We start from the raw sequence: 27749 nt of genomic DNA, 5'->3' as shown, positions 1-27749 counted from the left end.
TCTTCTCTGGCAGCTGTAGAAGCTTGATGCCCACTGTTGTCCTTCTGCAGTCTCTCTCCAGCTCTGACAAACATGAGACTCTTCTGAACTGGATGACAAGTGACCTCCTGAATCCAATCCTGAAAATCCAGAGAGCAGTTCAGTGCTTTACTGAAACAGTATTTGTGAAAGCTTGTGAAAATGCAGGACAATATTGGTAGATAAAAACAGATGGAGGATGCATCTCTTATAGAGTGGTTTGTCTGGCTGGGTGGCAGGAATGGGATGGGACAAGCTTTTGGTCTTACAGACATTTTCAGACTTCAGGTTTTCATGTCTAAAAGCTTGTTCTTTTCCATCCGTGGTTGAAAAAGATATCTCCATTCAGCTCTTGTCCTGCATCTGTCTTTAGATTGTCATGTTAACAGCAACATGCCATCAGAGGAATATAGAGACTTCTTAATCTCCAGACCTACATGAAGCTAGAAACCATGACTAAACTTGCTATTTTTTGCTAAGAAATTGAGAAGGATTTCCTGTCAGCTAACTAGCTTAATCTGAACTCTTGTACGCACTGTATGTCCTGTCTTCTCTCCATCTCTATTACCTGTTAAGAGCAAGCACATGGCTGAACCGGCAAACTGTTCTCTGCCAGATTGTCAGGGATCCAGCAGGGAGAGCGCCGAGTGGGGACGAGAGGCAGCTTCAGCCTGGTGTGTCACTGGGTGTTAACAGCCCTTAGGAATGCTTTCAACACTGTCTAAAGTGCAAGATTTACTGCATTAGAAATTGATTATGTGATCTGTAAGATACTTGACCGTCAGTAACTTTGTATGTTGGCATTGCCTAACCGCTTGCTAAGGAATTTGAAATAATGAAATCCTGTAAGAAGAAATTAATTGCTGGTTCAGTAGTTCTCTTGGTATCACTGATGAATCCAAACCTATATTTCCCTTGGTCTTACTGTTTGTCTTTGTGTCCTACCTGGAATAGGCTACTTAGTTCGAAGTTAGCAATCTAGTCTCAAATTCAGTTTTTAGTTGTTTATGCACCTGACATACATGGATAGATTGCCCTGTCTGTGCTATGTAAACTCAGTTTTGTGAACCTGAATGTGATGTATGCACAGCCTTCTGGAAAGCAGTGTTCTGAAAGTTTTAAGCTAATAAAGGCCATTTATGTATACTTTTCCTTGGCACTGATAAAGCAGTTGTGATGTGGAGGTGGCTTCTCAACTGCTATTTTACCATGGTGTATTTCTAGATTTCCACTCTATTTGGTGGGTGTTCGTTTCAAGCAACCAGCTCTTAGAATTCCTTTTTTTTGTTAGTTATAACTTGAGAATTTATTAATTATTTTTTGCTCCCACTTAGATTTAAAAAAAAAAAAAAAGTTAATTTAAAAAAATCATAACTTTTCATTAGTGAACCAAAGCATTAATAATGTAAGTTTAATAAATTGGAAATGAACTAATTATGCACTTTATCACCAAGTTCCACTAGGTTTGTGTGCTCTGTTTCATTATTCCATGCCAGAATAAAGTTTTTGTTCAAGCCTGAGTTGTAATATTATCAGCTTTTAATTTGGTCATGGAATGTAGTCTACGTAGATGTGTGCAGGGAAAAGCTTGCTTAATTTGAGCTTGGAAAGTAACACTTATTTTGTTTGGCAGACAAGATCATAGATGAAGGACATCTAACCAAAGTGGAAGAAACAAAGCTTTTGAAAGGTTAGACTTATGGATTTATATAATTGTATTTGAAGCATGGCTTTTATGTCACTTTAATGCCTGTTCTGTCTTTAACTAGCAGTTCGAGTGTTGTTGAATGTTTGTTTAAGAAAAAAACAACCAATGAAGGGGAGCTATATTGTGTACTGAACTCTGCTCCAAATACTATTGTGGGGTAAAAATGTTTAGGGGAAACTAATTTCTGAAGACTGAGTGCACGAAATTCTAGTTTTGACTGAGTTCTTAACCTGAATCTACTTCTTCTAAAAAATTGAAAGTGTTTTTTGGAAATTGATTTAAATCTCTCATGCCTGCATCAATTTCAATCATGATTTTGTTTTTATTATAGGACATAGAAGTAATGTATAGCCTCACTTAAGTTGTGATTAAGAGTTTTTTAATTTGACTTGTTTATACTTTACACCTTCATAATTATTTTAAAATAACTATTAACCTTCTAAACTTGCCTTTTCCAAATAAAATATAAATGTGCATCTCTAACTTCTTTTGCTCTTCAGTGTAAAACAAGTGAAACACAAAGGTCTAATTAGAAAAGATTTACCTTTTGAAAGACAAGTGATCCTTATCTAGCAGTGTCAAAACCAGGAATGTTTCAAAGTGTGTAGATCAATATTTCTTGTGTGTCTAATAATGTAAAATCATTTGGACTTTTAGGCTGATTCCACTTTTGTAGCTTTTCATGTCCAGACATACTAACTTCCTTATCCTCTGTCCTTCTACAAAGAGTTACTGTATTGAATAAATGTCAGCTTGTTTAAAGTTCTGGTATTTTAGAAACTTTTCACCTTATGTATGAAATTGCACCTTTAATCTGTTGCTGTATGTGAGTAAGTTACAGACAGTGTGCCATATTTGGCAGAAGAATGCATACAATAACTGTAACTTAACACTTGCATGCCACTTAACTTGCAAAATGACAAGCTATTTTTAGTGCTTGTTAATATACTCAAACTCATCAAGTAAGTATGATGTCAACACATTTTAATATACTTTATCATTTTGGCTATATTTATGCAGCTCAGTTTTATTATGGGAAACAGGAATGACTGCTGTGAAATAATATAGTACAAAAATGAGTTCTGTCCTTAAGACTGCGGCTCCAGAATAGTAAGCAGGTTTCTAAACCATTTCTCTCTTTTACTTCTGCTGTTTCAGATGGAGATAGTTGCTATTTTCCTAACCTTGTTTTAAGAGGAGCAAACTTCGCTTTATGTCACTTCAGTGACATGTTCTCTTTTAAAGAGAATATATAAAGAGAATATATATATATATATATATATATATATGTATAGCATATATATCTTTCCTCTAGTGCATGATCTTGGTCCCTGTTTCCGGAGGAGGAGGATGGGGGGGAGGAGGAATTTGTGTACCTGAGGATGTGTGGGAGGGGAGTATAGGAGGAGGTGGGGAGAGAGAGAATTAATTCAGGGTTTGGGACTTGCACTGCTCCATTTCTCACAGAAGAAGGAAGCTGTGTCCATGTATGCCCAGATATGGTAAAGTTAGCTGGATACAAATACTGCTCAGCTTAGCGCTTCTGGATTGACATGGGTGAGGTTTTTAGGATATACTTTTCTTAATACCTAAGCTTCACAAATAATGTATTACTTGTTTTAATAATTATTACAGTTTTCATGTCAGTCTTGTGGGCTTGTTTCTATTTGATACCTGTAAAATGCTTTGTATCATAACATCTTCAGACATTATTTTTAAGGAGTAATGTTTTTAAACTAGGGAAGTACTGCTTTCATTTTAGCATAGAGGAACCCCCAAACATCAAGTTATTTGCTTCAGTCCATATGAGCTTTGAAGTCAGCTGTGAAGTCATATGACTTCTATTTGGAATAGCTGCCAGGTCTGAACCCCTAACGTGTTTTAAGTGTACAGATGCTTTAGCCTTCTCTCTCCAGTGATTTCAGTTATGTTAAGGTAGGAAGTCTGGCTGTTGATCAGCTTCTTTGTTTGTACTTGCCTTCTTCTGTTTCATTTAAAAGTAGATGTTCTGGCCCAAAGAAATAGAAAACGTTTCATGTTAAATGAAGAAAATGGTTTCTTTCTGTTGTGTTTGTCATCTTGCTAATTTCCCAGTGTAAGTGCATATGTCTTCATTTATCCACATCTCATTTGGGGGGCATTCAGTTCCATTTGTTCTCTTGTTATTTGAAAAAACAATTCCCCCAAACTTTCTCATGACTCCTTTGCCTTTTTTTTAAATATTTTCATATACTAACCCTGTTGGTATAACACGCTTGATTTGTTTGCTACTTGACACTTTTTAATCTACAATATCTATATGTGAAGAATTTAGTTATGTTCACCATGCTTTTCTGTATCTATGGTAGAAGGGAAGTCTGTATAATGAGAATGTTGTAATGATGCCTTTGTATGTATGTATGCATCTCTCTTCACCTGGAACTTGATACTCAGAAGAAACATCTGTTAATCTGTGGTAGGCAGCAATGCTGTCAAACCAAGGCTGGGCGTAGTTGGCTAAGAAAGACTTCCTTATGTTTAACCTCACTTGCATGTTGGTGTCAAGGTTCATAGGTGCCAAACTTACAGGGTTTAGTCAAGAGATGCTGTGCCTTTGTTTAATGGTTCTGTCATAACTAAATTTAAATAGTTACTAAAAAAAAAAAGGGGGGGGGGGGCTCACAAAGTAAGCCTTTAGACTAGGAGTCAGGGCTACTGCTGTGTCCCCTCAACTTCTGAAAATTTCTGCTTCCCATTAAAAAATTTAGAACTGATGAAAAAAATGTGTGGGACTTCACTAAATTGCATGCAATAATGTGGTGCAGTTATTTCATGAAGGTTTTTTATGGAAAAGACATAGCAACTGCCTTGTAGTAATACAATCTGAACTAAAAATTCTTTCTAGAAACTACTTAGTGTATTAATTTATATTACTGGGATTCGTGATTGGTTAACACTACGCTTTTTTTGCAGTACAGTATATACAAGACTTGCTGCTATTTTTTTGTCCAAAATACTGAAGCACAGTTTTATTCTTAATAGCAGTTTCATTCTGACTTGTAACAATATCTGCATTGTTCTGCTTTTCTTTTCTTATTTGTTCCCTGATTGAATAAAACAATCAGCTTTTGCACAGAGTTCCAACTGGCAAGAATACAGCTTTAAACAAAAGTTCAAGCTGTGCATGAGGCTCTTACATCCCCTATTAGATGCTAGGCTAGATAATGACTTAGTAATACAGAATCCATTTTAGCCCAGATTTATGAAGAAATAAGCAAACACCAGGTTTTTAAGTGTTATCAGCTTTTTTTCTAGTGACATTTAACAGTCATTAGATATGTGTATAGAAAAAATTATGATTAAGAAACTGAACAAAGTATTTACTTACTGTAGCTGAATCTCCTTGTCTCTTACAGAGAATCAGGCAAGAGTGAAAGAATCTGATTTGTCAGACACTCTCAGTCCAAGCAAGGAAAAAAGCAGCGACGACACTACAGGTAAAGATTTAACTGACGTTTCTGTAAAATTTAATTAGTTTGAATTAAATCACTTAATCATGAGAATTTTCTAAAAGGGCAGAGAATACTTGTATTGTGTGTTATGTATTATAAGTCGGTTATAAATTTAAGCAGTGTTGTTTACTTTGCAACTTTATAATTAACTGTTGTAATGTGGGAAGAGTATAAAAGGTTCTTTGCTTAAAGAATGCATATATGAAAACTGTCTGTGGTCTACCTGTTCTCTGAAAGTGTGTTGTTTTTTCCAGATGCCCAAATGGATGACCAAGATCTAAATGAACCTATTGCTAAAGTAGCTCTTCTGAAAGGTAAACAAATTTATTTTTGTAATTTTAGACTCATAATCTGTGTTTATAAGTTAGTCTACCAGCTTTTTTTGTTGATTTTTAATGAAATGTGTGTTTGTACAAAGACTCGAGAAATGTTTAAATCATGGTAGTATGGAAGAGTTGCACTTAATGATGTTTCCTTTGGGTGATATAAAAGCATACTGCCGAGTGTTAATATAGAAGTAATTTGTGCTTAAAGTTAGCTGCACTCACCAAAACTGTTCTATGAACTTACATGTTATAACTTCAAGTATTGTTGAAAAATAGTTTCAACATTTACTCAGTTTAGGGCTAATAACCAAGGAGAAAAGGGATTCCTCCACCACTGACAAATACTTTAAGCATTGTGACATTTTACCTGCATAGTTTCCATCACTGTCAGAAATGTTTCTGTTGATTTGCATCTGGTGGCTAAAAAAGAAAAGTGTAAAGTCTTTTTTTATTGTTAACATAGTGAAGATTGAATTCCTTGTTTTAACAGTATTTGGAATGATTGTTGAACCTTAGCTATGATCTTAACAGTTACAAAATCACACTTTTTATTGCTCTGAAGGCATGTACTTTAGACTTGATTAGCAAGCTATTTACATATTTACATGATCTGAAAAGTGTTGTGGGATATCGTTACATTTAGCATACTGAAAGTTAACTTTCTTGGCTTTATGTGCTGCCACATATTTGTGAATATCTATGAAATAATGTTTACATTGGCATCCCAAGTAAAGAAGAATGTGAGAGCTTTTCGTGGTTCAGAAAGACAGGAAACCACAATGAAATTTAGGAAATCCGTAAGAGAGCTTTTTTTTCTGTAATTGTTTACACTTCTCTGATTTTCTGATAGAAAGAACTTTAAAATATATAGTATATATATTTCCAAACAAGAAACTAAAACTGAGTATGAGATTTTTCTAGTGAATTTCAGTTCAACAGAACTATATAAAAAGGAGTGTTCATAACACTGAGCATGTTCCGTTTACGATTTGCTCTGCAATGAACAGCAAAATATAATAAAGCATATAACCTTACTCATACACTATATTTATAATTTAAAAGCAGTTAGCTAAATGTTGTAAGCAAATATACGCTTGGTGGAAAAACGAATAAAAAATTTGTAGTGGTAGGTCCACTAATTAAGTGATTTTTCTACCCTTCTGGATTCTCAAAAAAAAAAAAAAGTGTGTGTATGTATATATATTTTTTTAAATCAGTGAAAGTGAATGTTCTCATGTAGCCAACTGAAGACTACTCATAATAGGCTGGATTTCTTACTTATCCTCTGCAGGCACATGAAAAGTAGTCCATGGACCCTCAGATTGAAAAATCACTGGTGACTGAACTCTCCCTAAATGCAAATAAAGCCTTCCTAGGCTCTGTCAGAAAGGTTGCCTTTTATAGCCCAAGAACGAGATAAGCCTTCTGTGAGCATACTGCTTCCTGGGTTAGAATGGGCTCGTGTTCTGTCAAGGGTCGGGTGTACTTAACGCTTTTTCTGACCGGGCTGTATTAAAGTGACAGGGAGGGGTAATTGAACTCTTAAAAAGCTAAAATCAAATTTTTGGTAGTAACATCAAAACAGTCTTGTGTTCATGTGGGTGATTGTCATTGTTTCATCTGTCTTTACCCAGTTAGACTTAAACCATAACCATCACAGAACTTCAAAGAAGTAGAAAAATACTTATTTGCATAGACAGCTTTGCAATCAGAATGCATATTATAATTAACTAAAGGAATTGGAAAAACTTCTTCTCTTGAAGCTATTTATAGGCATTCCTATTTTGTTCTCCTGAAACCATTTAAGAATATCTGTACAGTGAATCATTTGCCTTTGTAATTTTTATGAAGAGTCTGTAAGCTCACAGTTTTGCTTGCAGTTATGTCAGAGAGCCACTGCATGCTCTTGACTTTGCCCTTAAAAGGATCTTATTTGCCACAGAAAGACTTCCAGTTGGGTTTGTTATGCATTCATGTAATTAAGGAAGAGTGAGAACATTTCTGATCTGGCAGCTGCTGGAATGCGGAAATGGCTGTTGGAAAAAGCACTGCTCCTTTTTGTTTAACTGTCGGAATTTACAAAACAAATGTACGGAACAAGAAAATGATGAGATGTTAAATTGTTGTAGTTTCCTCCAAGTGTATTTTCCATCAGTAACTTCTGAGAGCATTCAGGGATCTGCTTCAGCTTTCTGCAAGTCAGAATCTGGCAAAGATGGGGAAGGGGAAGACCTTGCACAGATTAGTAGAGCTAAACATCTTTATTAGCCATTTATAAGAATTCCTTAGATGTTGCTGTGTAAGTGGCTTGTGACTACCTATAACAAAGAAAAATTGTAAAGTGAAAAACAGGTATATGTTGAACAGATGGAAAGTAATAACTGCCATCAGAAGTTCAGTAATCTTGTTCTTGTCACCTTCCTTATTTTTTTTGTAACTCTGGGACTGATCCGTGGAATCTAAGTAAAAAGTGTGTTCCGTTGAGGGTTTGCTGAATTGTTTGCTGAATAGTGTTAATTTAGATAATAAATATCAAGAATCAGTAGAGGTCTTGTTCAAGAAATTTGGGAACAGTTTTTTTTTAATGTTGCAGTAATAGCCAAATATTTATTTTATGTGCATTATAAGGTTTCTGTGAACCTTACAAAGTTGAAGAAAACTCAGATTTAAAATTGTCTATCTGACTTCATCTGAATACTCTGAAAGTACTCATCTGAACAACGTCAGAAATCCTGCAGAATTCTGAAAGGGAACTTTTGTGAGACTTGGAGAAATACCAGCCTACTAAGGTAGTTGCTTCCACAGACCAGACACACAGATAAGGGATGAATTAAGACAGCAGCCTATGTATCATTCTATCATCACTGTTATCAGAACAAAAATATAAAGGCAAACATGTAAGCAGAGCTCTGCTAATGTGCTCAAGCTGATTTAATCATGTTGATTTAATCTCAACTTTGTCTTTTTTATTGAAGCTTTATAGATCCTGAAATTGCAAAATCCAGGTTTATATTAGTGTGTGAAGGAATATTTTCCATCTATCATATTCTTTAATGAATTGGAAATGTTAAATTTTCCTTAGAACTGACCCGTGAGTTAGACTTCTTTCTAGAGCCAGATTGAGGGACAAGCAGACTTCATATGCTTTGGAAACAATTTGTTACTTATCACACTGTTTTGTTTTGTTTTTAATGATTTTAAATCTACCAGTAGAGTAAAAAACAAATGAAAGAAATGTTAAAGGAAATCTTAATTGTGTTGGGGTGTGGGACAGAAAGTCGAGTTTATTAAGAATCTGTTATAACGTGGCAAAAAATCTGATCATAGATGAAAACTTTCCATGAACTAGAATAAATGAATGAGGGTTTTCAAACGGTTGTATTTTGACCTATTTTTTTTTATACCTCATAATTAATGATAGAACTCCTTAGACTTCTGAGGACAGTTAGTCCAATGTTGAATACTTCTGGAAATTGCTCAAATACTTGTTTAATTGCAGTTTTTTTGCATTGGTTCTCAAACCAGTTTTCATGACATGAAATTGCTTCTGGAAAGAATTATTTCAAAGCCCAATAACAGTTTTTACTAGTTATGAATAGAGCAATCCTACTACAGAATTTGTTTTGAATCTTAGCACAAACGTGATGCTTGTCAGTTTGTATAAGACCAAAAACCTGTTTGTTTTTTTTTTCATAGGCATACTTGTGTTTCTTGGCTTTTGATTTAAAAACATATCAAGTGTATGGAAATTTCCCAGCTGCATTTGAGTAGAAAAGAGTTTTTACTTTGACGTACATTGCGTCTCTGCGAAATTGATTATGCTGTCCCGTAACTTAAGATTCTCATCTCCCTTGAAGCAGTGTTATCTTTCATGATGTATGCTTTCATTGATTTGAAAATGCTGTCCACCAGAAAGTTCATTTAGGGTGTCTATTGTTTGATTTGGGACACTGCTTCTTTATCAAGAACATAATTTGCCAACTTCCTCATCCGTTTCTGCTGAACTGTCTCATTAAGGAGGACTGAAAGTCTAATTGCTCCAAGTCTTCATCCATGAGAAGCTAAGAACAAAACATCTCCAGTAGAGAGCAACTAGGATTTGGAACTCTTAATAAATTTATAAAAGAGTATTTGGATGAAATATTTAGTCCTCTTTGTTCTTTCTGCTCTCATAATTTGGTTCTGAGAAGGTCTAAAAGCACATGTGCACCCATATCTATACTCTGTGATCCCACCAATTCATTACTGTGAGAATAGGAAAGACGCAGTCTTTTTTCTGAGTGCTGGTATGCTGCTGGACCGGGCTGGGATGTGCTTGGAGGGGCAGGACTGTGGGAGGGTGAGCTCAGGCGATAGGGGATGCAGGATCATTACTGCTAGGTCTGTGCTAGGAAAGAAGGTTACAGTAGCTTCCTTTTAAAAATAGACTAATTGTAAATATAGTCAAGGATTGTCTTACACTTATTGTTTCTTTATTTATGTCAATACAGAAATCCTTGCCAATCTGTACAGTATTTTTAAAAATTTTTGAGTTCATGTATGATTTTTTTTACTGCATGTTATGTAGAATGAATGTTTTAAACTATGCATATGTTTACCTCCTTTTTAAAGTGTATTAATATTTTTGCTAATATTTACCTAATCCAAATTTGAGTTTACTTTAACTAACTCTGGATGATGTGAATAAAAATGCACATGACATCACATGACAGTGCAAATTAAACTGTTGTACAAATTTATGCTTTAAAGAAAATGTTCTTTTATCAGATGAATTGCAGGGTGCACAATCAGAGACTGAGGCTAAGCAAGAAATTCAGCAACTACACAAGGAGCTGATTGAAGCACAAGAGCTAGCTAGAACAAGTAAACAAAAATGCTTTGAACTTCAAGGTGAGACTCAGATCAACTTGATTATGTAGGGTATCCATTAAAATTGTATTTAATAGGTAATGTTAAAAAGGGGTCCAGCTTTGTTGACTGTTGGATAGATCTGTTTCCTAGCATTCCCATCTCCTGCACAGAAAGTCGGAAACTTTTTTTTTAATATATATAAGCAGTCAGATTGAGCCCCTGACTTTTTGCTTCAAGATTGACCATCTTTTCATAGCATTGAATATGTACATGAACTCTATATATTTCATTTGTAGAAGATATATTTATCTAGACATATTGGTTCATCCATATTTCAGATAAGACACATAATTTAATGCATTCAGTGGTAGCTCTTCAGATCGTCCTTTCAAATATGGAGCTGTATCATTGTCATCAGCAAGACCATGGGTTGTTTTTAGCAGGAAATAGCGTAGTCCAGTTTAACTCACATTGTTCAGTGGTCGTGCTGAAGCTTTTTCTTCCCACCCCTACAACAGTTTGCATTTAGCACACATGGAGTTTTTGGATCAGGCAACTGATTATATTAATTTCAAATTAATTGCAATACTACCACAATAATAATATATTTACTATTAACTTTTTATTAAACTACTTACACAGTTACCAGCTTTGATAACTTACTGGAATAATCTGACTGTTTTAATCTTTTCAATTAAGGGGAAGTCATGACTAAAACTAATTACAAAACTGAAATACTTCTTACTAACAAACATTTGGGCACATTTTCACTTTCATTTGTAGCACTTTTGGAAGAAGAGAGAAGAGCATATCGAGTGCAAGTTGAAGAATCTAACAAGCAAATAAATGTTCTGCAAGGTATGAAATATTTTTTTCACCTCAGTCTCCTAGGGGAAATATATTGCTTTAGCTGTTTCCATGGCGTCATAAGGACTTACGAAGGAAAATGTTAAGTGAGTGTATGTTTTAAATATGATTCGTTTCACAGTATCTCCGAATTCTGTTGTTAAATGTTTCCTGTCAAGGTCTATGTTTTAATCGTAACTTTAAAAATGCAAGTAATGTCATCTGTAACATATTCCTCTTCTCCTTTCTCTTCCTTCAGTCTTTCTTAGCTTTGAATGATCCAGAGATTCTTACTGTGGCTGTTTTACCTTTTCCTTAAACACTCAGAAGGTTTATTTTGTTGTACTTCTCAGTGTCTTCACTTTATTAGTAAAATCCTCTTAAATAATTTTTAATCACTCCAGATCTGCACTCAAGTTGGATGCATTAAAATGTCTTCAACAGAAGCACAGTCTGTGCTTTATGAAAAATGCTATGACTGCACTCGTGCTCCTTTCAGCCCAAAATGATTATAGCAGAATGGAGTCCCATGATTTGCGTAACTCTTACTTGTGACACAGAAGCTACTGTTTTCAAGCTAGTGAAGTTCTTATTGACTGAAAGCAGAAGGGTTTTGGAAGAGCAGTGAAACTAGCCAAGTTTGGTTTTCTGCGGGTTTCTTGAATACCTCAGCCCCTCCAACATCTTCGTGTTGCCCTGGTGTTTTAAGAGATCTGTGCTAGCTCAACCTTTGACAAGAGTCTCTCTCTCGCCCAGTATGTTGGGCTAGTGGTAGCATGTCATGTAAGCAGTTTCAGCGTTACACACCTGCTTGTTTGTCAGCCTGTACGTGCGAGTGAGTTCACTGGTCGAGCGGCTATCTTGCCTTAAAATTGATAAGGGTTATTTTAGGACTCTTCCTTAAAACAAATGTTGGTATGAACACCATCATTTTGAACTCAGCCATTGAGAAGGAATGTGTAGGAACTTCATACCTTGAGATCGTTGTCAGTAATACTGCTGGATTTGGACATCAAAATGGTTAGAAGACATGAACAGACAGGTAAATGGACTGACAACACAAGTCTTACTGTCTTAGGAAATTAAATTAGCTTTAGAAAATTATTTTTATGGGTAGTAGTTTGTTGTAGAACGTGATATTTCTCATATACCAGTTACACTTACTGAGAAGCTTATGACTGCACTGTTTTATACGAATGTCAGCGAAGCGTATTTAGGTCTTCTGCCATTATTCCTCTAAGAAAGACGAGCCTTCTTCAGAGTAAGAGCGATTAAATTTTGACTTCTGTCCTGCTAACAATGAAAATTCTCTAAGAAAAAAATGCTGTAGGAAAAGCTAGAAATTAGGGTTTGATAGGCATTTCTATGCAGGAGGAAGAAAATTTACATCTTTTCTCAAAAAAAAGAAAAAAGTAGAAGCTTGACAGAGCCATGCTTAATTGCAAGGTGGCTCTTTGTCTCTTGAACACTTCCCAAGTGAGTTCTTGCTAATGATTCTTGTTCTTATTACTCCATTGTGGTTTAAAACATTCTGATATCTGTGTGCTTGCTCCTTTCCAAACTTTTAGGGTGTGACTTATCACACAACTTGGGAGAAGTTGTCATGATGTCACTGTTCTATCTTGGCAGCCTCTGTGAACTGTACTGGAGAAAAAAAAATCCTGACAATCTCACATGGTAACATTTGTTGAAGTATTTTCATGGAATCAGTGTTTTAGGCCAGCCAGTGCTACGTGGCTCGTGTGTTTCACATAGAGTGCTGTAGAAACAACTGAAATCCTGTCTCTACACGTGAAGTTCTTTACATGCACAGATAGGTAAAGAAGGAAATTCTTCTATCTGAAGTAACTAGTCATTGCCTATTAAAAAAAAAAAAAGTGAAACATTCAGTTTGGGTGAGGTAATGGCTTACATAAAAAAGAGATGTAATGGAAGCTTTTTTTCTAATAGCCATTTCAAATTATATCCCATGCCTCGGAAGCCATTCCAGTATTCTTTGTAGTAAATCTTCTGTGTAAGTTATTTCTACAACTCCACCAAATTTTAGAAACACTTGTATATTTTTGGATTTTCATTCATACCATGCTTGTTTTCATGCCTGAGTATTTAAAGGGAGAGCTGCTCATAAATAATGCAGACGAAAAAATAAAATTTCTTGGAAAAGCTGCCTGAGAAGCAGCAATTTAGTTGGGCTTGATTAAAAAACACATATATCAGGAAGATATATATATTGAAAAATCGCTGCTTTGCTAACTGATGGGCTCCTGCTGTGTTAACAAGACTTAATTCGTGGTGTTTTAGAAACATGTACTTTTAATAAGGGTTTGGTAGGTTCAAAGCTTCAAATACAACAATACACAGGTGATTGTTAATGTTCTGTTGTCTTACTCTGTCAGATTGTTCTCATCTACTAGTTTGATTACTATTCTGTTAGTATAATCCTGTAGAAATTGTTTCCAAATGAATGAGATGGAAGCATTTTGTTGCTCACATATTCAAAAATCCATCGTGCTGCAGATGTTTTTGTTATGGAACAGGTATGCTGCTTCATCTTACACAGGATTGCTGTGAAAGCTCATTTAGTGTAGTCTGTAATAGCTGTTATGTATTATAATACATAGGAGCTATCATGGTCTTTACCACGCTGTATTTTCCTTCCAAAGTGCAGAACTGGGTTGTTCATAGGTTCCTTAGCTCATCTAATGAGCTAAATGTCTTGCTGGAGCCTGTTCAGAAGAGAAAAAAAGTTACATGTTTCTTCTTTACTGTATGTCAACTAGCAGCAAAGTTTCTAGATTGTACCTGTGCATGAATTGTGCCTGTATCTCTGTACATGAAAGGTCTGAAAGACATCAAGCATCATGGATAGTTGTCATGAAAGCCCCTCCTGAGCAGTTTTTATGCTGTATCAGATTACAGCATGACTCGTTCACATTCTCGGTGTCATCTTCTGTAATGGATTGAGAGAACAAAAATAAATGCAAGAAACCTGTGAAGGTTACTTAGCCTCAGTTATCTTCCCCGTGCTTTCCACTGTCCTTGCTTGCCCTTTGATTCAGAAAAAGTAACATACTACTGTAAGTGTGTAATTCTAACCCTCTACAATATTTGATATTAGGGTTTCGAGTGATTTAAAGAACTTTGTTCTTTTCTCAGAGCATTTCTTCATTAATTAGGTAATTGCTTTTCTCTTTGAAAATCAGTGAAATACATGTGAGCTTTGTGTACATTTGTGTACTTTAAAAGGCAAAACAAAAACACTGGGCAAATTATACATTTTGCATCCATCAGTCAGGGTTTTAACTATAATTTTGTTCTTTTTCCTTTCATACTTTCCTTTCTTCTGTACTGTATTTTTGTAAGTATCTGCACAGGATTCTATTTGCATGCATATTTATGAAAAATAATTGTGCTCAGAGAAGGGATGTTAAGTAATGAAACAGTTTTGAATAGGAATAATTCATAAGGTTTGCTTCATGCAGTTGTGAAATGCTGAATAACTCAGCACTTAGGTGACTGATGCACATTTGCAGTTTGCAGCCACTCATGAGCACTAAAGGTCTTCTTACAGTTCAGTATGTTAGGTGCAGCTATTGCTTTTGATCTAAAATTCATCTTGAGCCTTGCAAAACACTTTTTGCAAAGAAGTAATTTTTAATTTACAAGTTGAGAGAATGGAGTAGAAATTACTCTCTGTCCCTCAAATATTTGTAGACATCACAAGTTAACTTTAGCTGCTTAACAGGCAAACATTTCCAATGTAGTATTGCGAATCTGTTCGGCTTGTCACAGAAGCTTTCTTGCTTTCCCTGTTGTTCACTAACCCCCCAGTTTCCCCATTCTGTAATACTTGTTTTGCTTACAACAAATTTGGATCTAAATCTTGATTTCATATTTCAGGATAGTTCCTTTAATGTCCTCCACATAACAACCCTGTCTAAGAAAGCTTTGTCAAACCCTTTTTCCTGTTTCTTAACTCTCTGTAATACACAACCCCTCATATGCGCGTAGATCATTTGTTAAGATTAATATGTTTTTAATTGCATTAGTTTTCTTTAGTTCTTTTAAACATCAGCAGGTCAAGAATGGGAGGGTTTTGTTTAGATTTTCTGTAAATAAAGTTTATAAAAATTGTAACAATTATGTATGTTTTCCAGCTCAATTGCGGAGGTTGCAAGAAGATATTGAGAATCTTCGTGAGGAGAAGGAGGGCGAAATTTCAAGCACTCGAAATGAGCTCGTCAGTGCTCAGAATGAAATTCTGTCCCTTCAACAAGTAGCCGAAAAGGCAGCATCAGAACGAGATACTGATATTTCTGCTCTTCAAGAAGAGCTCCAAACTGTGCGAGCAGAGCTTGAGCGGTGGAGGAAAGATGCCTCAGATTATGAAAAAGAAATTGTCAATCTACAAGCCAGTTTTCAGCTCAGGTGTCAGCAGTGTGAGGAGCAGCACAAGGAAGAGGCTACTCGTTTGAAAGGTACTTGTTTAATACAATGTCACAGACCACCACAAACAGCATCCTTCTCAGTCTGATGAATGTCAGTGATTCAAATTTTCCTCCCTTCCTCTATCCCTCCTTCCCATCATGCACGCACACACATGCACTTACTATATTTTTGTTTATAGATGTGTATCAAGGCTTATGGGGTAATAAAACCCTTCTGTATATTTCATTAAATAGTAACTTTCAATTATGCTTAAATTAGCTTAGGTACCCTTTTGATACCAAAAGTAGGCCAAATGCATTGCCATTTGGAAAACCTGTGTTGTTAGAGAGATTGATACTGCTACAGGTTTTCAAAAGGACTTGCATGAAATCTGTATAATTAAATCTATATAACTAAAGCCTGTAAAGGGGTAGCTTCTGAACTTTTAATTTTTATAGCAAAGCTTCATTTGAGAAACCTGCATTTATTATGGATTAATAAAACAGATGATATTGTGTTCATTTATGTTAAAATACATTTAGAATTAGTTTTATTTTGGAAGCATGATGTGCAGAGATGCACAAATACTTGGTGCTGAGCCAGATCTGCTAGGCTCATTCATTTGCTCTTCACTTTACCTGCCGTACACGCAGGTAAATACACTGGAGTTCTATAGCTTCGGGTCTTGGAGAATCCGCTAATAGAGGTCAAAAGCTCATGCTAAAATATTCTACATGCCACAGAGAAGCTGGTATCTGTAAAATATGCTTTGAATTCTGAGTTAGTTAATCTTAGAAGTCATCAGAAAAGCCTTTTCCCAGCTGAGACTCCAGTCTCCGTCATTATATTACGAAGACATGTAATATGTGATAAAAAACAATTTTACCATAGACTGATTTATTTCAAAGGTCTTATTTTAACCATTTAGTTATTGCTTTAAACATACTGTTCCCTATAGCAGAGACATGGTTATCTAATGATTTTAGTTGTTTGTTACTTTCAATTTCTTTCCGATTTTCTGCTGAGAAGTGAAATCAAATATGCTTCAAATATGCTTTTTTTTGTCACTGGTTTTAAAATGCTCGAGTAGACACATAAGCAAGACAATTTTCTACTGCTTTGTGCCTTAAAGAAGCTCACATTAAGAAAAAGCACCAGCTTGTTTACTGGCTCGCAAGCTCTTCCTAACAGTAAAAGATACTGTGATATGTTTTATAAATGATTGCAATAGAATTCATATAACATGATTATAATAATTTGAGCTTTACAGCTAATACCAGGTTTTCCACCATTTATTAGCTAGTGCTGCTTGAAGCATTCATGAAATTATTGTACTCAAAATTTAATTTTAATTGCAGGTGAACTTGAAAAGTTGAAGGCAGAATGGAGTGCTCTGGAAGCTGAATGTGTTACACTAAGAAAGGAAAATACTTCGCTTACATCTGAACTTCAGCGACAAGAGAAGGAGCTTTCTAGGTAAGGGCACGGTGGATTTGTCTAGGAAGGTATCAAAGAAAGGCTGGTTATTCTTATTTCTTCCCAAAACTGGTACTAAATGTCTGATAGTGTTCATGATTAAATGAACTGAAATTTTGTTTGTATCTCAGTTTTTGGCAGAGCACAATTTTGCCACTTATTTCTCCCCAAATGCTTCTGTATTACTTCTCAGATATGTTACATGGTATCCTGCTGTATTTTGCTATTGGCTTATGCCATTGGAGTAAGCAAAAGAAACGTGTGTGCAAACAAATGAAATACTTCTAACAACCTTGGACAGACTTCTTCAAATGACAAGTTTGTTTCACAATGCTTTAATGTATATAATATATAATTAGAGACTAATAAAAAAGTAAATTATGAAACTAAAAAAAAATTAATGATAATACAAGTTATAGTATAGATTATAATTACATGAAACATGATAATGTGTGCACATGCATTTAAAAGTCTGTGGACAATCTTTTATGTCAGCACTTTGCATTAGGGAGTCAGTGATGATCTGCACTTCTATGATTGTTCCTAGCTGATTTTTCTGTATTAAATAGAAATGTGAAGCTTTTGAAAGTGAAAACTGCTTTAAAAATCTTTTGTTTAAATTTAAAATATGTAAAGAATCAATTGGATTTTATTTTTCAGCTCTCAGAAGCAGAGTTTAGCGCTAACCAGCAATATAAGTGTTCTTGAAATGTCTCGAAAGGAACTTGAAAATCAGATGGGATCTTTGAGAGAAAAACATCAACAGGATGCAGCTAGTCTAAAAAGCCAACTCAGTGAAGCTGAGAGTCAAGCAAAGGATGTTCAGAAAGAGGTAACAAGAAACATTTTCTGTTTTGAAGGAATACAATGCCCAGTGACTTTCCTTTTATTTCACTATAGAAGCTTAAATGTCAAAAAATTCAAAATTTTTAGTAGAACTTTTTCTTTTATTTCAAGTATGTTTATGTTAAGTAACTATATATATATATGTGTATATATATACACACACATACATACACATACACACATCAGTGGTTAAATCTCAAAGGGAAGATTTCAAATAACTTACGTGTTTTAAGAACTTCCTGAAACTTACTTCCATGCATTATCTTAGTAAGAGCATTAGCTTACTTACAAGCTGTTAAAGACAGGTGACCCTTATTCAGAAATGTTACTGATCGTCATGGTATAGAGTCTAGTTAGCTATTATGAGTCAAAATGTATTCTTCTTAGTCAGTATGATTTTCCTAGTCGGATTTAAGCTTTATTTGAGAACAGGACTACACATTCTTTAGAGATGGTTTCCTTTCATTGTAATGGATCGCTAGGCTTCTAAAGTTGATTAGCAAGTGCATAAGGAAAAGCCAGCATTTTGAGCCTAGCTTCTAATGATCGTGTCTGGAAGAAGGCCATAATCTCCATTAGTTACTTGCTTTCTTCTAGAGGCATTTTGAGAGAAGTTTTCCCCTGTCACTGCTATTAGTTTGTGTACTGCAGTGTTTTTCTTTGCTTTGTCGTTAGGTCATCCGTGTCACATTCCTTACTGTTTTTCTAATTTGAACAGTCTTGCTAATGTGTGTGTTAGCAATGAGACGTGTTTGTAAAGTTGCCTACTCTTCTAAGTTTGTGGCAAATGCCACGAACAAATTGAAGGTCATTGGTTCTGTCCTCACTTACCACTGTCATGACGACTACTAGAAAACTTGTCATCTGTAGAGAAAATTGAATGCAAGTTTGAAAAAGGAGAAACTGTCCATAAGATAGAAAGACGAGATGCATTGTCCCCATATTGTTTATACTTAATCCACAGTAAGAATTGTGGCATATTATTTTTTTAAAATGCCTTTCCTTCTCTTACGATTGATTTTGGTGTGTGGGAAAAAGTTTTATTTGCTTCATACAAAATGTTGATTTTTGCACCTATTTGACTGATCAGCATAGTTGTAAGACCACTATTTAAATGTAAAGGACTCCTTATTCCCCTGTATCTTGTTTTGTCTTTATAGCTCTTACAGTTCTGTCCCATATGCTAATGAGTAATTGTTTGATAAGAGAGATGAGTTAATTTACTTCATATTTCTTTGCTTTGGAAATCATTGCAAGAGTTGATAAGCTGTGTGTTAGCCTTGAGTTCTGAGGTTAGCATGAAGATGTGTTAATTGTGAACCGTTCATATTAATTTCTTCATGCACTGTTGTCCATGATTATTATTGATAGATGTCATGTTACTGTATTGTTACTGGTACAGCACGTAAATTGTTCGCTCTGGGAAGGACTCGGCACAGTTGAGTATGAGCAAGCTTTCTGGAAAAGGACACAGTACTCAATGCAGTGATTTTTTTCAGAATATGTGTGACAGTCTACTAAAAATGTAGTTTACTTCTAGAATGTCCCGGGTAAAAAGAAACACATTCTTTTCTATTCAGTGATTTGCTGTCTGTGAATATATTCCTAAGAAGTTCCAAGTCAGGCAAAATTTGTCTGCAAAAGAATCCTCTCAAGTAATATAAAAATGTTATTGATTATTTAATGAGAGATAATGGTGAGCTCATTCTGAACTATTGCACTTGTATGTTCTTAATGTCATACAGCATGGGCAGGTGCTACATTTGTCTGAAGTGGAAAATTTTTGAAGCTCTGGACACTTAAAATATTTGAAACCTAATATAGAAATGTAGCTAGTTAATCTGTGTTTCTAGACTTAATTTGTTAATTCTATCTACTTGTGAATTTTTGTTAGTAACGTGACCTCTAATAATCTTTCTGATTCTGAAGCAAGTTGTAATGTTTTTGCTGACTGTTTAGTCATTAAGTGAGTTGTGTTTTCTCCTCCAGTAGTAGGGGAGATCATTACATATCTAGCATGAAATTTATTACACTTCTTTGTATCATGTTATACGTAAACACAGAATTTACGCTTAATTATCCTGAAAAAGCATACAAGGAGTCCTAGTTTTTCAAAGACAGGAACAAAATCTTCATTTAAAAAAAAATATATATTTTTGTCTTGCTTTTATTAATAGAGAGTGTTCTGATCCAAGGCAAGTTATGCTGGGCAGAAAAGAAAGCTGGGTGCTAAGCAATTGTAAGCATGCTTTGGATGTCCAGAAATCTGCAGCCTTCTTTCTTTTTGCATTTAGTATGAAAGAACACAGGTAGCGCTCTCAGAACTGAAGGCGAAGTATGAGATGGCTGAGCAAGAAAAACAGTCAATCACAGAAGAGCTTAAACAGTGTAAAGAAAACCTGAAGCTGCTACAAGAAAAAGGAAACAATGTAAGTCTGTCCAAAATATTTGGGGAAGTCTGGTTATGACACCAATTTTGTTGATTGAGAGAACACCTAAGTGTTGAATAGAAAAGGCTGGCTTTAACAAAAGGTCCATGTACCATATCATATGCAAAATTCCATTCTGGTACTACCTATGCAAATTTGCAGGTCATTACACCGGTACAATTATGCATGCAAGTTAAATTTACAGCTCCATGACAGTTTTAAGTATGGCCTTAGATATCTGCTGTATTGAAATAATCCAGCTTAACTAATCGTGAACCAGAACTAGGCAAAACTTTCTAATTTCAGAGACTGATACATAAGTAAAAGCTGAGAAACCTGGGTCCAAAAGAGTTAAGCAACCTTCTTCGAGATGCTTTTATTTTATTTATTAGTGAATATTATGTTTGTTTTCTCCTCACTCTTGCTTATGCTTCTTAACAGTGATTATCCCTGGTCAGCTCATGCTTTATACATGTAGTTGAACCATTCTTTCTATTCACTAATGGAAATCTTTTCTGCTACAATTAATTTGAGAGGTTCTATCATTAGAATTAAGTTTACAGCTAGGGACAGCTTTTTCTTACGATGAGGCTTCTGAGATCCTCCAAATGTTAAGCGTGGCAGATGTGTTAGAAGGTAATTATAGCCTTTTTAGATACCTTACTGCTCTGGGATGGCCAGTTTGTCTTCCTGTACTGCTGCCATGATCTGTGGTGGGTCAACAACTCCTGTAGTAGTCAGTACAAAATAAAAAGTTTACAGGTATTATCCTCTAAAATCAGCTGTATGCTACATGCCCAAAGTTGATATGAATACTCTTACCATAGCCTACTTACTGAAAGTAAACCTCTGACATAGTTAAACAAAGATGTAAAGAACTCAAAGCTGTTATCATGACTATGATGCTAATATCCTCTTGGAACCTGCTTCCTTTTTAGAATTCTTCTGCAATGCCAAAACAATGTTGAGTTACTGAAATAGACAGATGTGCAGAAATAAACAAACCAGAACTTTCTAATAGAAGAGACCATAATGAAATAATTGTGAATGTGAGACTTCCTGTTCTGTTAAAACACTAATCGCAGCCCTAAGGTGATTAGTGAAAAAGGGGGGTAGTTGAAGGAAGAAAAATACTGCGAGGGGAATTGGAGTACCAGATGAAAGCTTGTGAGGTAAGGGACTTTTTTTAGGAAGAATTTGAGGTGGGTGTTTAAATGAAATGAGGAACTAGACCAGTTGCCAAAATCTGTTTCCAGAGGAGCTACAAGAGTTGAAGCCCGGAGGTCAGGGTATGAAGAGCATCCAACCATATAAGGACTCGCAGGACAAGCTTGCTTATCCAAGCGAGCATTACTCACAATCAGCAATGTAAAATATGTCTATCTTGTGGATTATTTGAAGCATCATGGATACTGGGCTGAGCTCCAAACTCTAATTTTTCAAGTACTCTTGTCCCCTTTTTACTGGAAACATTATCCGTTACTTCATTCTTTAGGGCAGTGTCCCACAGAAAGTGACTTCCCAGTGTGGGATTTGTTCCTTTTTGTAGCCCATCTATATCTGAGTTTTTGCATATCTTCATATTCTAATAGAGGATGCATGTTTTTGATGAAGCACCTAGTTAAGTGCTCTTCAGCAATAAGGAGAATTTTTTTTACGTATTTTGATAAGTTCATGAGTGGGGAAACTTAATCATTTGGAGGCCACTTCATTTAATGTGGTGAATATTTGTCATCTGTCTCATTTGTGAAGATGCCCCCACACTTGAATGTGTGTTGCTGATAAATAAACAAATCTATAAGGTTGTCTGGTAAACTAATAAATGTTAGAAAAGAGAAGGCTTCTCTTTTCCGTTTACATTTCCATTTACATTTATAAGGTTGTCTGGTAAACTAATAAATGTTAGAAAAGAGAAGGCTTCTCTTTTCCATTTAGAATACCATTTAAATATTAAGGTTTTATACTTTCCCTTTAGGAAGGATGAAGTTTACTTTAAAAAAAAAAAAAAGCTTTGTGTTCTGAACCGCTTAGCAGTGTGGTGTACTACTTGTGCTTGCATGTTTGTAGTCACTGATTATTTCCTGATGCGCTTCATACGATGGATTTATTTATGTGAATGGTTTGAGAACATTAGCTGCTCTGGTTGACTTAAACTTTTGGCGCTTTTTTGAACACTGCTGTGATTATTTCTACCCATGTGCTTTCTGTGGGAAGATGGCACTGTGATTTGTGGCACCAATAACAAAAAAAAAATTAATACTGCATGGAAATTACTTTGAGTTGCACATGATTTGTGAGATTCTGTTTTTCAATCACAATGTTTTAGAAGTCTTCAAACCTGAATTGATCATGTATTTATTTGGCTGAAAGAAATCAGGGTGGCTTCAGCACAAAAAAGTTAAGAAAATACAAAGCATGGTTTGAACTTAACCTCTGTGTGTCTGTGTGTGTGCACAAATATATAGGTTAAGATGCAGAGAAAGCAGATGTCTTCCAAGGACAGCTGAAAAAGAAATTAGGTCCATTTTTGCTTCTAGTTTATCATTTTAAGGATAGAGGCTATATATCTAACATGTGAAGTAGTTTACAGTTAACTGAAAATAATTGAGAAAATATTTAGATTCTTCTAATAAAAGCATAAGCTAAATGAACCCTGAAGTCTTGCTAGCTGGTAGTTTGGCCCAGCTGCATCATTGGATCAATTTTTAGAATTGCATTTGCTCACAAGGCTGATGCCCTGCCAGAGATGCTGATCTTTGTGGTGTCTCTAACAGCAATATACTTCCCTGATTCATAGTACCTTGGTGCTGAATGTACAGTCATGCTATAACCTTACAGAAATGTCTGAACTACTGGGTTTGCCTGTGGACATAGTTGTAATTAATTCATTAATGAAGGAAAAAGATTGTTTTTCCTGGAGGCTGGTGATGGAAAATGAGAAAGGTGGAATGAAAAAGCAGCTGAAAAATTTAATACCTGGTATGAGTCTTTCTCCCTTAAGAAATCCAGTTTGGATTTCCTATCACTCAGAAAAGAAAAACAAAAAACAAAACAAACAAAATAGAATGAAGATACAGGCAAATTCCAAGTTGAGATGAAGTTTCTTAGAACATTTTCTGCCTCCTTCCCTTTATTTTTAAACATTCCTGTTCATTTGAGTAGAACGGTGTACTAACTTTGTATACCAGATTAGATAATGCTGTATTGTGTTAGATGTCTTTAATACATTTCATTTAAAACAAAGCTCACTGACTTATTTTCCCCTCTCTAAATCATCTTTACCTGATTGATTTATAGCACAAAGTGATTTTTAATATCCCTTCCCTTCTTTAGCCTTCCATATTACAACCCGTCCCAGCCGTATTCATCGGCCTAATCCTGGCTTTCCTGTATTGGTGTTACGGCCCATTGTGGTAGCGAAAGGTACAAGCACTACTGTTCAGTCGATGTATGTTTGTCCCTCTCACCTGTATGTGCCATTTCTGTATAAAATAGTGCATGGTGAAATGCTCACAGGTATTTCTTTACCTGAAGCAAACCCTTCATTTAATATTGCCATTCTGTTGATACTGATGAGCTGAGCGATCAACTAATCACTTAACATCTGTCTGATTTCTTTAATTCTAACAATGAATTCCATTCTAACTGGTTCTGAATGTGCCTCTTCTAACTTGGTCTCAGTTTGTCTTTAGCAAATGGGCTACCTTTTGCACAATGCTGTGATGCTAGGGCCTGGAAGAAAGTTTAATTGCTTAATTAACTATGAAAAAATGAAGAGTTTGCCTTTAAATAATAAAAGTCAACAAGCTTCAGTTCTTATTTACGGACTAAGAAATTCCTCTCTGGCTTTAAACCCTTATTTTTCTCACTATGGCTGTGAAGAAGATGGGATAAAACCAAGATGAGAAATAGGTGGTTGGTTTGTATTCTGACCTCTCAGCTTGCATTTCCTCTAACGTCTCCCAGTGTGTCCTTCTCTTATTGTCGTCATAAAATGTCGTGACAGTCCGTTGGAAATGATTTTGTTAGGATCTGTTATGAACTAACTTCATAGATCCGGGTTTGAACCTTCGAAAGCCAAGTTAAAGATGTCAGTACTACGTACACCTGGCTAGCAATTGCTTCGCTCAAGTGATGTTTTAAACATCTTAAGCCCTCACGTGTTTAATAGCAGATTTCTTTGAGGTGCGTACGGTAACGAAGCTGGAAATACGGAACTGGTTCTCCTGGTGACCTTCAGTCGTGAAGAGCTGTGGAACTCCCTTTGCCAAAGCAGCACGGGTCACTGTGCCCCTCCAAGTCAGGACTAGCCTGCAGTAGGGCTCGTGGGTAACATTTTAGTGATGCCTATCAACAGGTACTCAGGACTTTCAGGAACCATGGGGTAAACTGATTAGTATGAATTAGAACAAATATGATATTGATTTTTTTTTTCTTTCCACACAGAGACAATGGCCTTGGATGCCTGTGATGGCAGCTTTGGTTGCTGTAACAGCCGTGGTGCTGTACCCAGGCCTAACCAGAGCTTCTCCATGAGAACTGTTGTTGAATCCATACACCGTCCTCCCTTTAGAAGCTGGCAACATTCATATACTGAGGGAAAACAGATTAATTCTCTTCCTTTTTACCTCTTAATACAGCACAGCTCCGCGTGAGAACAGCAGTAGGGTCATTTGCTTTAAACTGTATAAAATGTATCTGTCTATAAAGAGGGAATAAAATTGTGATTCATCATACTGTGAGCAATATTTTTGCTTACAATTTCATGCAAGTTTTAAATTAGTATGTTGGGATTCTGAATACTATATTGGTGGCCTAAAGTAGGCTTCTTGGTACCAAATTATTTATAATAGCTAGGTTTGCAGACACGTGCTTTAGAATCTGATTGCCAGATTTAAAAGGAAAAACACATTTCTGATTTGGATACCCATGCCAAGTAACCTTGCAGATACTTGGAAAACGGATGCAGTGTGCTCAGTGCCTTTCAGTATGACTTTTTTTTAAACTAGTATACCATTTTACTTGCTGTTAGTCACTGAGCTGTTGGGAACAAGACTTAAGAAAACTTCTCTTATCACGCCTTTTGAAGGAAACATATTTTTCTTTGATAAGGATTGCTTTATTAATGACTTTTGGGGAATAAACACAATTCATGTCCAGCCTTAAAGAAATAGAGATACTGATGGTGGAGACCAGCCTAGATTATTTAGTGTGCGCGTGTGCGAGTATAAGCATGTGTGTGTTCTTGAGTGAGCTAAGGTATTTCTGGGAGCAAATACTTGGTCATTTGATGGACATAGTGCAGTGGTTCAACTCACGTTAACTTTAGTTTGAATGTAATTTATTAAATTTCATATATTTAAAGAGGTGCGTTCTTTAAAAGTATGAATACTTTCTCACATATCACATTGTATCGATTTATTTTTTCAGTCATTTGATACTTTCTGATGAGCTGGAGAAACTCTTTAATTAAGCTTTTATTGACATAACTTCATTAAGAGAACTGCAACAGTGTGATTAGCTGAAAAAATTCTAAGATACATAAAATACTACAAAATTGGAATCATACACCTGGTAACGTATTGTCAGGTGAATGTGATTTTAATTTGGTAGTAGAATTTTGTGCATCCTCATCCTATGGCTGTAAGTACGATGCAGTGGTCCCCATCACAAAGTTTGTTTTCCTTATCCAAGTACTATGCCTATTGCTTTTTGCTGACTTTTGGTGGGAATCACTGTAGTTAGTGCTGAATTAAATGTAGACTCTAGTTGTCTTGTTCAGCTCAACAGTTCTGTCAAAAAAGTTTATTAAAGACTTAAATAATATGTTAAAGAATGGTAAAGTAAAATGGCTCTGCTAAAGGAAACTTCAACATAGGGAGATAATCTCAACAATTGAATTGGCTTTAAACAATTCTAAGGCAATCAACAGGTAGTTTAAATATTTAAATAGAAATTTAGTATATAATTTACCTTGTAAAGTTTTGAGGGTCATAGTCCTTTAATCAAAGATTCTATCTTAAGTTACATGGGATTTGCTATTGGGAGGATTATTAGTTATGGAAAAAAGTCCACAAGTGACTTGTAGAAAATATTGTCATTTAGTTCATTCATTTCATCATTTTCAGTTGCAGGAGGCCACCCAACCACAGAACACTCGTATGCCAGTGGTACTCAGTACCTCTTGTATATAGGTTATTGCAAATATTGTTCTGAAATGCTTAACTTCAGAATTACATTTTTTTAAAGTAAATAATTGTTTTAAATCTATTTTGTAAAGATATAAAAATACAATAGAATTTCTGGAGTACAGATTAAACTATTTGCACTAACACACGTGATGTGCATGATTTAATAAAATAACTTTACTCTCCCTATGCATGTTTGAGTTGAATCTCATTTGAAAACAATACTCATGCTAAGTTTCTTTTGTGCTAGATGTTGCCACAATTACTAGGCACAATGTCTGCAGCATGTTCAGTAATATCAAGACTTTTTTTACATTGTATTTCACATTTGCACTGGTTTAAGTTTTTGTCTAGCTGATCTCTCTCCTGTCTGTGGCTTTCAGAAAGAAAGGGGGGAGGAGAGGGCCGTGAAGAACTTGGGAGCATTCTTGCCGGGGAGAAAATAATAAAGTTTTTACAGCTGAAAGCTGGATTGCGCCTGTGGCAGAGGTCATGAGATTGCAGGAGCAGTGGCTGCAGATATGGAAAGCCCTTCTGGGGGAAGGGAGCCTGATGTTGCCTCTGTTCCTCAGCATCCTGCACTCTCCGGTTGTCCCTTTCAGCCACTTTTCCAACCGATCCTCTTCCCTCCTCCCTGCGGGTAGCATGTAGATGTGGTGTGAGGAGGTGGAGCAGAGGCCAGGAGCAGGAGTCCCTCGTGGCTCGCAGCGGGGAAGGGGCTGAGTTCCTTTGGACCCACATCGGTGGGGGGCCCCCACTGCCAACGGGTGCCCCATACTGAGCAGCGCTGCCTGTGACGTAGGCCTGGTTTTGTATTAAAGACAAATGTTGTGTTTTCAGAAATCTTTAGTGCATCAGAGAGCTGAAATTTGAGACCCAACATGGCTGTATTAAAGGAGAAAGATTAATTACGTGCATGTGTGCATATTTACATTGCATACACAGATGCGTAGTACACATTGCATGGGTGCTCATGCTTACAATTATACCTGTGTTTCCCTAATACGTGGCCTTTCCCAGGAGTTCTTGACATTTGCATGTTCAAAATGATCAGGAATCAGCACAGTTCACTCCCTGAGAATCCCTGGAGAAGGGCTGGGGAATGGGAAGTTACTGTTCTCCAGTGCGTTGACACTAAAGCA

General features: G+C 35.8%; 1 protein-coding gene across 38 annotated transcripts in view; it reads left to right on the top strand.

Moving 5' to 3' along the window:
* The window catches only part of SLMAP (sarcolemma associated protein), a 100907-nt gene that overhangs the window by 58228 nt on the left and 14930 nt on the right, over positions 1–27749 (top strand). For 13 of the 38 annotated variants that reach the window (XM_067003082.1, XM_067003104.1, XM_067003097.1 and 10 more), the window contains 10 exons: positions 1652–1708; positions 5122–5202; positions 5472–5531; positions 10311–10433; positions 11178–11252; positions 15398–15718; positions 17027–17144; positions 17805–17976; positions 20285–20419; positions 24866–26796. In XM_067003082.1, the coding sequence (XP_066859183.1) occupies positions 1652–1708; positions 5122–5202; positions 5472–5531; positions 10311–10433; positions 11178–11252; positions 15398–15718; positions 17027–17144; positions 17805–17976; positions 20285–20419; positions 24866–24955 (1232 nt within the window). In that variant the 3' untranslated portion in view covers positions 24956–26796. Of the gene's footprint in view, positions 1–1651; positions 1709–2814; positions 2837–3134; positions 3284–5121; positions 5203–5471; positions 5532–10310; positions 10434–11177; positions 11253–15397; positions 15719–17026; positions 17145–17804; positions 17977–20284; positions 20420–23752; positions 23843–24865; positions 26797–27749 lie in introns of those variants that run through there. The other 25 variants (XM_067003108.1, XM_067003087.1, XM_067003100.1 and 22 more) reach the window with 7 other exon arrangements.

Source organism: Anser cygnoides, chromosome 10 (genome assembly GCF_040182565.1).
Source record: "Anser cygnoides isolate HZ-2024a breed goose chromosome 10, Taihu_goose_T2T_genome, whole genome shotgun sequence".
Taxonomy (NCBI): Eukaryota; Metazoa; Chordata; class Aves; order Anseriformes; family Anatidae; genus Anser; species Anser cygnoides.
The sequence above is the reverse complement of the archived record's forward strand: the minus strand, read 5'-3'. Positions and strand labels throughout refer to the sequence as shown.